Source organism: Myxocyprinus asiaticus, chromosome 24, assembly GCF_019703515.2.
Source record: "Myxocyprinus asiaticus isolate MX2 ecotype Aquarium Trade chromosome 24, UBuf_Myxa_2, whole genome shotgun sequence".
Lineage (NCBI taxonomy): Eukaryota > Metazoa > Chordata > Actinopteri > Cypriniformes > Catostomidae > Myxocyprinus > Myxocyprinus asiaticus.
In genome coordinates, this window is record NC_059367.1 from 12998900 (window position 1) to 13013704 (window position 14805).

General features: G+C 40.7%; 1 protein-coding gene across 3 annotated transcripts in view; it reads right to left on the reverse strand.

The window, feature by feature from the left end:
* The window catches only part of LOC127415253 (tetratricopeptide repeat protein 39A-like), a 51563-nt gene that overhangs the window by 24409 nt on the left and 12349 nt on the right, over positions 1-14805 (reverse strand). For all 3 annotated transcript variants that reach the window (XM_051653928.1, XM_051653929.1, XM_051653930.1), the window contains one exon: positions 6257-6361. In XM_051653928.1, coding sequence (XP_051509888.1) covers positions 6257-6361 — 105 coding nt within the window. The remainder of the gene's footprint in view (positions 1-6256; positions 6362-14805) is intronic.

Consider the following 14805-nt stretch of genomic DNA (forward strand, 5'->3'; position numbering starts at 1 on the left):
AAACCAAACAAAAGCAGTTTTTCGGAGCCAGCTTATTTACACCCAGAGATATTGTGGCGATGGGGGCGTGGCCGAGCAACATCTGTGGAGAGCGAGGCCGAGAGTGTGAGTGCGGTAAGGGTTGGCACCTGTGGGAAATCACCTCTAACAGCTGTTTTGTGTTTGCAGCGAGAGTGGAGAGTGATTTAAAGGGAGATCCAGACCACCGGAGGAGAGAGAGAGCCGAGTCTGCACTTGTGTGTGTGTGGGCATCATTTGCGTGTACAAAAAAACATTAGAGTGAGCAAAAATAAAGATACCTTTTGAGTTTGATTCACCGTCTCCCGCTTCCTCCTTGAGAGAGTGAAAGAACCTTGTCACAGTGGTGCTGAAACCTAGGAAGGAGGAAGGATATTCTGCCATGACGTCCTCATTGCTGGAAGAAGTCTTCAAGTCCCTCACCAGCATCCACCAAGCACAACACCAGGCCCTCATGGAGCTGAGGATGGAGCAGGAAAAGCACTTCGAGGTGCTCCTCCAGTCTCAAGCAGAGGACCGGCGGGTGTTGCGGAGCTTGCTGCCCCAGGAGGGGGCTTCAGCAGTAATCCCAGCAGCAGCAGGACCCCATGTGAATCAAGTGAAGATGGCACCTCAGGATGATCCGGAGGCCTTCATGGAGCTCTTCGAGCACACAGCCAGAGCCCTGAAGTGGCCGTGCTCACAGTGGGTGGTCTATCTGCTACCACTGCTGTCTGGGGAAGCCCAACTCGTGGCATACCAACGCCCGTTCACCTTCGCACAACAGCTCCAACTGAGGAGGAGGGCGACGCAGACGACGTAATCAACATCGTGGTGCTTGAGCAGTTCGTCTCCTGGCTGCCGAAGGGGACGGCGGAGTGGGTCCAATGCCACCATCCGGCGTCACTGGAGGGGGCGATCCAGTTGGCTGATATAGCTGTGTATCCAGGGGATGGTGAGCCATTTTTTCTCTCTCTCTCTCTCTCACCCTCTTTCTCCCTTCCCTTCCTCTCCCCTTCCCCGTATACTGTTCCTGTTCCCAGGAAACGGGGAATTCCTTCCCCAGAACTGGTCCCCCAGTCCCATGGGCCATTCATTCCGCTGGCTTCCCCTAACCCTCTCCGCTCTCCCCCACAGGCTGATGAATCCACTGCCACGGGTGTGGGCATCAAGTCTGGGCCGGTCTGCTGGAGCTGCAGGGGTCCTGGGCATTTCCAGGACCGATGCCCCACGATGAAGGTGGAGACATTGGTCTGGGTCCCTGACGCGCTACAGACCGCCCCCGATCGAGCAGGAGCATACCGGTTACCTGGGAGTATAAAGGGGGGTACATATCAACCCTTGGTGGATTCAGGTTGTAATCAAACCTCCATTCACCAAAGCTTGAATCAATGTGAGGCTTTGGATACAAGCCGGCGGGTGAAGGTAAGGTGTGTGCATGGGGATATTCACGATTACCCGTTAGTGACGGTCATCATTCAATTTCGGGGACAAAAGCATAGTGTAGAGGCTGCGGTTAGTCCCCACCTCACCCATCCACTAATCTTGGGTATGAATTGGCCGGCATTTACTGCTTTATTGAGGGAAATCTGTGTGGATGGGTCCTGTAACAGAGTGTCGCGGTGTGTGGTTTGCGATGCACTGGCTGGGGAGGCGGCGCCGGGGCCGTCTACATCAGCTCTGTGTCAGGATGACGTAAGGGAGAAGGAAGTGCTGGCTTCCCTGCCCTTAGAGGATTCCCTGCAGGGGATTTCCCTCTGGAGCAGACACGAGACGAGACCCTTAGGCACGCCTTTGATCAAGTGAATGTGATTGATGGCCAATGTCTCCAGCCAGACATTGCACTCGCAAATACGTATTTTTCAATTATCAAGGATCGGTTGTATCGAATGAAACAGGATGCTCAGACAAAAGAAAATACAACCCAATTGTTAGTACAGAAAAGCCGTCGGGAAATGCTATTCCAGACGGCTCATTTTAATCCAATGGTGGGTCACTTAAGGCAGGAAAAAACACTAAACCGTCTAATGGCCCATTTCTATTGGCCGGGCATTCACGGGGATGTTTGCAGATGGTGTGCGGCATGCAGTGAATGTCAGCTGGTGAATCCACCGGCCACTCCAAGAGCACCATTCCCCCCCCCTTTGAACAAATTGGCATGGACCTCATCGGGCCATAAGAGGGGACGGCACATGGGCATTGCTTTGTTTTGGTTCTGGTGGACTACGCAACACGATATCCGGAAGCAGTGCCTCTGCGCAACATATCAGCACATAGTGTTGCAGAGACACTTTTCAGAATAATCTCCTGAGTGGGGATTCTGAAAGAAATCCTCACTGATCAGAGCACGACGTTTATGTCACGTACACTACGCGAACTGTATTAATTATTGGTGATTAAACTGAATCGGACCAGCGTTTACCACCTTCAAACAGATGGCTTGGTCAAACGATTTAATCAGACACTAAAGAATATGATTCGTAAGTCTGTGCATGAAGACGCTCAAAATTGGGACAAGCGGCTCGAGCCTGTTATTTGCAGTATGAGAGGACCCGCAAGCCTCCGCAGGGTTCTCGCCATTTGAATTATTGTACGTGCGTCGACCACGCGGCATGCTCGATGTCCTATGGGAAAATTGGGAGGAGGGACTTTCAAACAGCAAAAATGAAATTCAATACATTCTTGACCTGAGAGCAAAACTCCACATACTGGGGCAATTAACACAGGAGAATTTGCTCCAGGCTCAAAAATGTCAAAGCCGGCTGTATAATAGGGATTCTCGGCTACATAAATTTGCACCAGGAGATTAAGTCCTTGTATTACTCCCCACATCAAGCTCTAAATTACTCGCCAAGTGGCAAGGACCCTTTGAGGTCAAACGGCGGGTTGGGGAAATCAATTATGAGGTGAAACAAACGGATAGAGGTGGAGCACATCAGATTTACCACCTCAATCTCCTAAAACCGTGGAGAGAAGCGGTCCCCGTGACATTGGCGATGGTGATTCCGGAGATGGAGGAGCTCGGACCGGAGGTGAACTTAAAAGCCATCGATCGAGTCACCCTGGCCACTTGCAGAGACCACTTCTCACCGTCACAAGTCACGGAGGTTGCCAGGTTCCAAGGAGAATTCTCAGACGTGTTCTCACCTCTTCCTGGTCGTATGAATCTCAGAGTGCCATACCGAAACGACCCCAGGGGTAGTGGTATGCAGTCGTCCCTACCAATTACCCGAACACAAGAAAAAAAGTAGTTCAGGAAGAATAAAGGCCATGCTAGATATGGGGGTAATAGAAGAACCCCACAGTGACTGGGCCAGCCCGGTGGTGTTGGTTCCGAAGAGTGACTGTTCGGTTCGGTTCTGTGTGGATTATAGAAAAGCCAATGCAGTGTCTAAATTTGATGCGTATCCAACGCCTTGTATTGATGAACTGCTCGATCTGTTAGGTGCGGTTCACTTTTATTTGACACTGGATTTGACAAAAGGATATTGGCAGATCCCTTTAACTCCCATGCCCTGTGAAAAAACTGCATTTTCCACACCATTTGGCTTACACCAATTTGTCACCCTCCCTTTTGGTTTGTTCGGGGCCCCAGCTACATTTCAGCGCTCATGGACAGAATCCTCAGACCACACGCTGCTTACGCCTCTGCCTATCTGGATGAATCATCATTAATAGTAATGATTGTCAGCGGCACCTGCACCATCTGAGGGCTGTCCTGAAGTCGTTGAGATGGGTGGGACTCACGGCAAACCGTAAGAAGTGTGCAATTGGGTGGGTGGAATTACGGTATCTGGGCTTCCACTTGGGTCATGGACAGGTGCGGACGCAAATTGATAAGACTGCGGCGATTGCAGCCTGCCCAAGACCTAAGACCAAAAATGAGGTGAGACAGTTCCGGGGGCTGGCTGGCTATTATCATAGGTTTGTGCCTAATTTTTCGACCATCACCAGCCTGCTGACTGATCTCACTAAAAAGGGGGCACCAGATCCGGTCCAGTGGATGGAGCCGTGTCAGCAGACATTCATGCAATTAAAAGCTGCACTATGTGGCAGGCCGTTATTGCACTCTCCTGACTTCTCTTTCCCTTTTATCTTGCAGACGGACACATCGGACAGGAGGTTGGGAGCAGTATTGTCCCAGATGGTGGAGGGGGAGGAGCCCCTGTGCTGTACATTATTTGCAAACTCTTGATGAGAGAGACTAAGTACAGCCCAATCGAGAAGGAGTGTTTGGTCATCAAGTGGGCGGTCCTAACCCTGGCCGAGCGACATCTGTGGAGAGCAAGGCCGAGAGAGTGAGTTCGGTAAGGTTTGGGACCTGTTGGAAATCACCTCTAACAGCTGTTTTGTGTTTGCAGTGAGAGCGGAGAGTGATTTAAAGGGCGATCCAGACAGCCGGAGGAGAGAGAGAGAGAGATGCATGAAGTTGTGTGTGTGTGTGTGTGTGTGCAACATGACTGCAGGGAAGCAGTGCATTTGATATTGTCTTTTAAGTTGTAAAATAAATGTCTACGTGTTTGTTAAGCCGGTCCCAGCTTCCTCCTTTGCCATCCTTGAATTGTTACAGATATATAATGTCAAATCAGAAAAATAAAAATAAAAAGTAAATTTTTGGCTACATTTTTTGTGTGATTTTTCAGTAGTTTCTTAGGTAGAGAGACTCAGAATATATCATAATCTATATCATTATAAATTCTGGAACATTTTCTTTACAATGATACCAAACACTTGACGCTCCTTGTTTGTTTGTTTTTGTTGTTGTTTTTTTTAGTTATAAGCCTTTAATTTTGGGTATGCCACTGAAACAGGAGATCTTTAAAAACACACTCAGAGCTTAAAGGGTTAATGTTCCCTTTGGCTGGGTACTTGGAACTTATTACTTTTGACCAATTTTTCACAGCCAGTGTAATAGAGTTAGGAGCCATTCACACTGAACGCATTTTTCTAAGTAAACATGTCCTAGACGGACGTCTTTGATAATGCCGGTGGATCTCGCTATTTTTTCAGGAGCACAATGTGTAGACACGATATCAAGTTAAAAATAACTTTTTAAAATGTGTCTTGAGGCACCTGCATTCTGTTTTTTTTTTTCACTCCATTTAGCTTTTTAAATGCAAGGATGCCTTCGGTATGAACGGCCCCTTACAGAACACAATAAGTTGCATGAAGGCCTATTTGGAAAAATTACAAAATGGGATGAATAATGATATATTTTATACAGAGATACACACCCATCCATAGCTTCGAGTAATGAAGACAGAAATGTGAGATGCTTTAAGACAGCATACAGTACGCATGAAACAGGGTGTGGTGTGAGAACAAGAAACGGTGTAGAAGTAAATCTCAAGAGAGCTGAACTAATTTCATAGGTTTTAGGTTGTGAGATTTTCCTGAGAATCACCCAATAATTGTGGATAAATATATGTACATGTAGATTGTGTAACACATTTGCAACACACAAACACACTACTTTAAGAGGGAAGGCACCAACAATAGTAGTCTCATTGTGTTTCAAGGCAAAAAGTCCAGACTGACCATATTACATAACACCTCAACTAGTTCTGTAATCTCTACACCTCATTATACTAAACAACACAAAGGTTCAAGCACTCTAAATTTTAAAACACACTATAAAAATGCACATACACAAACTAACAAAGATAACAAGTGTAACTAGATTTTTACATTTGAAGAAAATGTAATGCAATGTTTTTCAGCACATTGCTATGTGGTTGCTAGGATGTTCTGGGTAGTTGCTAGGGCATTTCTGTGTGGTTGCTAACAGTCCCCTCCTTCAATGTAATAAAGTAATAAAATCACATCAATCTAAGTCTATGGGATTTTAAAGTGATAAAACTCCAATAATAAACCTCACCTTAATAAGGTATAATTTATGCAGGACAAATTACATGCCAGATGTAATACTGTAGGGTTAGGTGTTTAGAACAAATTAGGCTTGCTTTAACAATCTCCACTAATCACTGTTACTCAACAAAACAATTTAAATTTAAAGATTTAAGAACAGTGATTCAAACAGATTATGAATCATACAATTGACATACAATCCAAGGTCTCTCTGCCTCACACTCATACACACAAAAGGTGCACCTTATAGAGCCTTATTGTGTTCTGAAGGTTGCATGAATGATCCCAGCCTAGAAACTCTCCCACCTCTGTAACCATTACAGCTTACACAAAAACAGTAAAACACAACAGATCAAGCAGTGTATAGACTCATATATACACACATTCTTACCTGCTCTTAAGTCTTGTCAGAGCCTCATCAAATTCGTTTTGCAGGAACAGATCCAGTGCTGCCATGCAGTCTTGAAGAGCCACTGACAGGTCAGATTTCTCCGACCTAACATATATCACATAAATACAGAGAAGAGGGACAGATGATTTGAAAGTTATAGAGAGGGAGACGAAGAAAAAGGTGATCATAAGTAAATGCTATTCTGAAAAGCATTGGTCTTAATGTGATAAACTCCAAAATGACACATTCCTTTTCTCCTGTAAACATAAGGGACAGTCATCACATCCATTTAAGTCAACATGTAACAGATCATCATTATTTATATGTCATCATTATGACAGTATGTCTTTCCATACCACAAAAGCATATAGTGACCAGACACTGCAAGGCTCCAAAAAAGGGCAAAGTATCATAAAAGCACAAAAAGTGATCCATATGTCTTGTGCACTATATTTCAAGTCTTCTGAAGCCATATTACGGCTGCACGATTATAGCAAAAATCATAATTGTCAATTATTGCCCTTGATATTGTAATCGTGATTATTATCTCATTTTTGGCCTCAGTGGTTGCACTTTGGAAATTAAAAACAGTCATTTGCGATCGGAGTTTGTACAATTCGTGAAAATGTTAAATCTACTAATACCAGCTGCGTGGCAAATGCGTCTTATTACAGCAGACGTGATAACAATGACAGTGATTCCTGAAATATGCTATTCTTGCCATATTCTTTATGTTGGCTACACCTCCAAAACAAACTTAGAACAGTTAAGCTGAATTACTATATTGCTATTTTGTACAAATCAAATTTACACTGGCCTGTAAATGCAATAAATTGAATGGCATCTATGCTAATATTATTCTATTTGTTTCCCTGTCTCAATCTCAGGACTCCTATCCTGAGGTCACCAGAACCGGCTGGATCCAGCTCCATTCCTGCTTTGTGTTGGACTCCACTGCTACGTGTCACTGAGTGATGATGACTAATAGCAGTCGGAGCCAGCCAAACATCACTTCAGTCTATTACGATGGACTTCAGAGGATGAACTTATACCAACTCCAACCATAAGACATGGGATACTTTATATGCCATTGCCTGAACCTTGGACTTAGGATAGACCTCACCGAAATGTACTGCCGGTTAAACTGCGATGCACCTCACTGATCTCTGCCTACATCACCTCGGTCTAATGATGGACTACACTCTTGAAATGGAATACATAGACTATCAATTAATTGCCATCAAAACACTTCATCAGCCAACTAACAAGGACAACTGCATCTATGTGAACTTCTGCAATTAATCCAGGATGAACTTCAAAGACATCAGTAATTAATCTTACAGTTCATACAAAATGTTTGTTTAAACACTGACCCTTAACATTTACTTAGTTTAATAATTTTAAACCAAGAATTGCACTATACATAAGTAATATTGGCATTATATTCATGATGTCAGCCAGAGGGGAACTGGCTCCCACAGTGAGCCTGGATTCTCCCAAGGTTATTTTTTTCCATTAACCAACATCTTATGGAGTTTTGTGTTCCTTGCCACAGTCGCCTTCGGCTTGCTCACTGGGGTTATAAATACAATTATTATTTAATTACTTATTTTTAAACACAATTCACAATCATATTTTATCAAACTACACAATGATGACTAAGACATTATAGATATTACAGTTTAATTTTCTGTTAATGCATGATCTTCTGTAAAGCTGCTTTGAAATGATGTGTGTTGTGAAAAGCGCTATACAATTAAAAATGACGACTTGACTTGGCCTACTTACTAACATGACAAAACAAAACTGTTATTACATTTTTAATAAATTGTACACAGAAATCGAGCAACGCGACAAACTCTACCATTACAATGACTGCTGTCGCTCACTGCAGTTTACACTGTTTGAGACCTGCATTACGACACAAGCTCAATGACGCTCCGCACAAAGTTCTGCACTCTCGTGAATGCTCTCATTAAAAACAAAGCTGTCTAATCAGCATAATAAATAAATAATTTATACCGTGTCTATGCCTTGATTAGAATGGGAGCATTTTAGTTTTGTTGTGTTGCTCATCTGCAGTGTATTTAACATCTACGTTCAAAGCGAGCTGTGCAATATGCAATAAATCCAAAATAATTCCAAAGTGATTTTCACTCTTGTTCTACAGCTTCTTTTCGAGTGTCAGGTGATGTTTCTTCAGTATTAATTTTCGTGTGCCACCACGAACAGAGGTGGAACATAAAGTAAGCATCTGGGCATTCAGACAGTTTAAAACTTGCGCATTAGTATCAGTTGTCATTACTGATAGGATGGAGGATTAATTTAAGAGCCTCTGATTGGCCATTGCCGTTTCATTGCTCAACGGACATGTTAGTGATTGGTTAGAATACTCAACCGCTGCAAAAACACGTTGTAAATAGAAACCATTGAAGCAACACGAGCAGATTTAAACTGAACGCTGTAATCGTCAATTTTCACGATTACATAATTGAGGCAGTCGTAATCAAAATCGTGATTCCTTTTTCGATTAATTGTGCATTAATTATAAGCCATATGATAGCTTTCTGCAAGGAACAGAATAAATTTTAAGTTATTATTCACTGAATAATGTTGTTCATCTTCACAAGAGCTTTCAAATCTAATTTGCTGTTCCATATATTCAAACTTGTTGAGTTGCAGTTGGTTGTATAGGAGTGGTGGTGGTGTAGTGGACTAAAGCACATAACTGGTTCGATCCCCACAGCCACCACCATTGTGTCCTTGAGCAAGGCACTTAACTCCAGGTTGCGCCGGTGGGATTGTCCCTGTAATAAGTGCACTGTAAGTCGCTTTGGATAAAAGCGTCTGTCAAATGCATAAATGTAAATGCATAAATGTAAATGAGACACACCAGAACTAATGGCATTTGGTGTTAATGATGTCAAACCTGCTGCAATGCATCTTGACAAGCGTTTTGAATATAAGGGAATGCATTACATTTTAAATCTATAGCAGAAGAGAGAATTATCAATGAAAAATGACTAAAATTTTGGTCTGCGCCTCACACAAACCTTTTCACAAAGCTTAAGAACACTAGAAATATGGACTACTTTTATGGCGCTGTTTTTGTCCTGGACATTGATAGCCACTAGCTAAAGTATGCTTTCACTGTATGGAAAAAGATCAGCATGAACAGTCTTAAAAATTACTCGTTTTGTGGTCGACGGAAGAAAGTCATATGGGTTTGAAATGTCTTTGGAATTTTACAGTACAAATATCATATATAAAAACACATTTAGTAACATACAGAAATACTGATAATGTTCTGAACATTGATTCTTCTCTGAGAAAACAACAGCTTGTGAACTAGCTCATAGGACTAGTGATCAGGTGTGATGTCTGGACAGGAAGCTCAAGCTCACACAGCAGGTCTCTCTGAGAGTCTGCAGAAAAGTTCACACTGCCTACAATCATCTCCTTTCGTGCTAGTGTGAAGACACAGATCTCTGTTGCAGAGAATCCCCCAAGAGCCTCTCTATTTAGATACAAGAGCAGTGAGACTGATGTCACCCTCAAACACACTGAGGCACAGGTGAGTGAGTGAGTGTATGTGTAATGTCCATGGTGGAAATAAGTGGGAACATGACTGCCATGATAATGCCAAGAGGAGTGTGTCGATCTGTGTAGTATCTCTGGACGCAATTTTTTAGAGCTGTCAAAATTAACACGTTAAAGCATGTGATTAATTACAAATATTTTACTCATTAATTTTTCTTAATCACGATTAACGCATTTACCATACAATAATAAAGCATAAACCAGCATAAACACTTGTTGGAAGGGCGGAATCTTTGCGATGTGTCTACCCTGAGTCATTATACTGACGCACACACACTACAAACACACACAACAGTGATTCAATGTCAGAGATAAAGTGAAGGGGAAAGGAGCTCTTAAAGAAATAGTCCACCCAAAAATGAAAATTCTCTCATGATTTACTTACCTTTAAGCCATCCCAGATGTGTATGACTTTCCTTCTTCAGCAGAACCGAAGTGAAAAATTTTATAAGCACATTTCTGCTCTGTTTGTCCATACAATGCAAGTAAATGGGTTCCATCAGGCTGCTGGCTATTTGATGTCCAAAAGGCATATTTAGGCAGCATAAAAGTAATCCACATGACTCCAGTCAATCAATGAATGTCTTCTGAAGCAAACTGATAGGTTGTTGTAATAAACAAATCGATAATTAAAGCGTTTTTAAATTGTTGCTTCCGGCCAGCGCTCGATTGCTGTTTGCAACTACCTAACTCTCGCATGACGTTCATTCCTCTGTTGTAAACAAAGCATGCTTCCGACTTCTCACGTGAACGCGCCATTGTGCTTACGTCACGTGATGTGTCGACTGCTGGCAGGAAGCGATTTTTTTAAAGTTAATAAAGTTTTAATGATCTATTTAATTTTTACACAGACCTATCGATTTGCTTCTGAAGATACAACAACAAATCATGAACGCAGCTTCACGATTGCTGTAACAAAGCAGATAGCTACAGGTTGATTAATATTGTGGAGGATGAGAGATTAAGAGATTTAATGCCCAAACTCCCATATAGACTTTGGGAAATGTTTAATATTACTTGAATTGGTGCTATTTTAGTGCATTTCTATCTTTATACTGTGGAAGGCTTTGTTTGGAATATGTTAATAAACTATTATATCTTAAAATATTGTTTTGTTTTCTTTCCTAAGAAGGAAATAAATGCATTATGACAAGACAAGAAGTATATTTAGTGTCAAATTTCAGCACTTTCAAAATCTGCTATAAATCACGATGAACTACAAAAAAATTATGCATTAATCGCAATTAAAAATCGACTGACAGCACTAGTATTTATGGATGCAGAGTGTAGGGTATACACAGGGGCACCATCAGTTTGTGTGTGATCTGTCACATTCCTTATGGTCCCATGTTGCAGGTAGGCTGCAGTCACTTTTCTCTCTTAACTAGATATTCCTGCAGCTCAACTCTGTAAACATATTTCTATAGAGTTCAAAACAAAAGTTCAGTAGGGGAATGTTAACTGGATCTTTTCAGTCACAATACAATTCTATTTTCCATAAAGACATGTGGGTTTGGAACAACATGAATCTGAGAGAATGATACAGAATTATCATTTTTGGGTGAACTAAATCCCTTTAAATAATGCACAATAACTATGATTATCATTTGAATACACAAATAGTACAGTGTGATGAGGTGTACAAATACATATTAGTAGGTATTAAATTATGTAAAAGACATTTGTAGGTATAACATATAATTTTGCCATCAAGGGACTTTATGAAGAAATCAATTGCTGGCCTATATTACATCACTATATATTATGGGCTGTTCTTCAATTACATACAAAATAAATGTTAATTTGTAAACTTGTGTTTACTAGCTTTAATTGTAGGTTGGTTGATACATTAAAAAAGATCAGTGTATGAATGTGTGTGTAAGAGGGCTTTGAGCCATAAGACAAGACATAACAGCTCACAAAACACTAAAGGAGCAAGCATTTTTCCTCATTCCTCAATCTAATTAATCATATCCTCAATGGATCTGATTCTTGGCAATCCAATGAGTGAAATCTCCAAAAACCAATATATTTGTATAGCACATTTCACAATACTTGTTCAAATGTAGTTTTACAAAGAATAAAGGCTCACAACCCCCCAGTAAACAAGCCATAGGCGATTGTAGCTAGGAAAAATCCCTAAAATGGAAGAAATAGTACAGCATCCATTCCCTGGACGAAATAGTACAGCATCTTAATACTTCGACCTGCTGTCTTGACACACTCCCCACAACATTTTTCAAAAATGTGTTTAACTGTCTGGAAAAAGATCTGTTAGAAATAGTAAATGTGTCACTCATTTAAGGTACATTTCTGAAGTCCTTGAAAACTGCAGTTGTCAATATTGCACAACTACAGACCAATTTCAAATCTTCCTTTCATAGACAAAATCATTGAAAAGGCTGTTTTCAATCAGCTGAACAAATTCTTAATCTTGAATGGCTACTTGGACAATTTACAATCTGGTTTCCGACCGCATCATAGCACAGAGATGGCACTCATAAAGATCCTTAATAATATTCGGATAAATACTGATTCAGGCAAAATATCAGTGCTGGTATTATTATATCTCAGTGCTGCTTTTGACACTGTTGACCACAACATTCTCCTAGACAGATTGGAATACTGGGTAGGGCTCTGTGGGAAAGTTCACAGCTGGTTCAGGTCATATCCAGAAGGTAGGGGTTACTATGTGAACATAGGCAACTATGAATCTGAGTGGACATCCATGACGTGTGGAGTCCCACAAGGCTCAATTCTTGCAGCGCTCCTGTTCAACCTGTACATGCTCCCACTAGACCAAATTATGAAATAATTATATGCAATGCAGACGACACCCAGATCTATCTAGCCCTATCGCCAAATGACTACAGCCCCAAAGACTCTCTGTGCCAGTGCATTAATGAAATTAACAGTTGGATGTGCCAAAACTTCCTTCAGTTAAACAATGACAAGACAGAGGTCATTGTATTTGGCAACAAAGGCGAAATTCCAAAAGGTGAATACATACCTTGACTCCAACATCCTAAAGACAAAAAAATCAAGTAAGAAATCTTGGTATCATTTTGGAGTCAGACCTTACTTTCAGTAGTTACATCAAAGCAATAACTAAATCAGCCTACTATCATCTAAAACATATAGCCAGAATTAGATGTTTTGTATCCCGTCAAGACTTAAGAGAAACTTGTTCATGCATTCATCACCAGTAGGGTAGACTACTGCAATGGACTACTAACTGGCCTTCACAAAAAGTGAAGGCCGGACCATTAGACTCATTCAGAATGCCGTTGCCAGTATTCTCAACCGAACCAAAAAATCGGAGCATATTACTCCAGTCCTCAGGTCTTTACCAGTTACATTTAGAATTTATTTTAAAGTACTATTACTCATTTATAAATCGCTCAATAGCCTAGGACCTAAATACATATCAGATATGCTAGTTGAATATAAACCTAACAGACCTCTCAGATCATTAGGATCAAGTCATTTAGACATACAGAGGGTTCACTCAAAACAAGGTGAAACAGCGTTTATTTATTATGCCCCTCGCAGCTGGAACCAGCTTTCAGAAGAGGTTAGATGTGCCCCAACAGTAGCCACATTTAAATCTAGACTGAAACCACATCTGTTTAGCTGTGCATTTTCTGACTGAGCATTGTGCTGCACTTATTGATTTCACGGAATCATTTTGCTTTTGTCTTTCTTTCATTTTAATTATTCTATTTTATTCTTTTTGTTTTATTTTTATATAACTTTTTCTCAATGTGTTCACAATTTTTGGTTATCCTCTGTTTAATCAGGGAAGGTTAACAACAGTTATGGATGGTGTTAACAACTTAGTTATTCTCTGCTGTGCCAGGGAAGGTTAACAACAATGAAAGTGTGTATCAACAATTTGTTGTTATCCTCTGTTTAATCAGGGAAGGTTTACAACAATTGGATATTATGGTGTTAACAATTTTATATTCTTTTTCTTGTTACTCATTGTAATCATTTTAAATTTTTTCAAATGTTTTTTATTACTTTTTATTCTGATTTCATGTTCTTAATTATTATTATTATTTATTTATTTTTTTTTATGTATCTTGTATTTTCTTGTAAAAGCACTTTGAATTGCCATTGTGTATGAAATGTGCTATATGAATAAACTTGCCTTGCCATGCCTAAAATTGTTAAGTCAGATGAGCCCATATCTTCAGTTTGGGACATATTTAAACAAATAAATACAAACAGATACATATGTTTTATCAGTTTTTCCCATAAGTTCATAAGTCCAAATTGTCCATTGTTATAATTACACTAAAAGACTAACTAATTTCAAGGTTGCAAACAACACTTTGATCCAATAATTTGATCCTGGTCAGCTGATGGAAATTTTTAACCTCTCAGCATACAATACTGATAAAAATAACACTTGAGTGACCACAAGTTTGAATACATCTCTCATAAGGTGATGTATGAGGAAAAGCACATGGAGATGAACATGATCAAAGCCCATTGTAGTCTCATATTAGGGACACATTCTTCAAATTACTGCATCATTTAAAATTAATTTGTACATTGAGGTGAAATTTATAATGGTCCTGACCTCTGCCTTGCCCAGTTGAGATTGCAGCACGCCACCTTATCTAATTATACCCAACGAGCACTTGCATACAGTTCTTCCTCCCTGAAGCATTCTGCTGAAAACTTCAATTTATTAACTTTTTTCTGCATGTGGACAAATGAATTGAGAATTGAGAGAATGCAATAGGACAGTGGCTCTAGCCCTTCTCCACTGAGACAAATTAAATGAATAAGTTCGACTAATGAACAGCACATCTTTGCATTCCAAACAACTGGCCATACAGAGATGCTCTTTATGTTATCTGCTCGGCCAAGCGTTATATGGCTTAGGCTACTGTCAGACCTATAGAAGGAGAGGCTGTGGGGTCTTTCCACCTCATTGG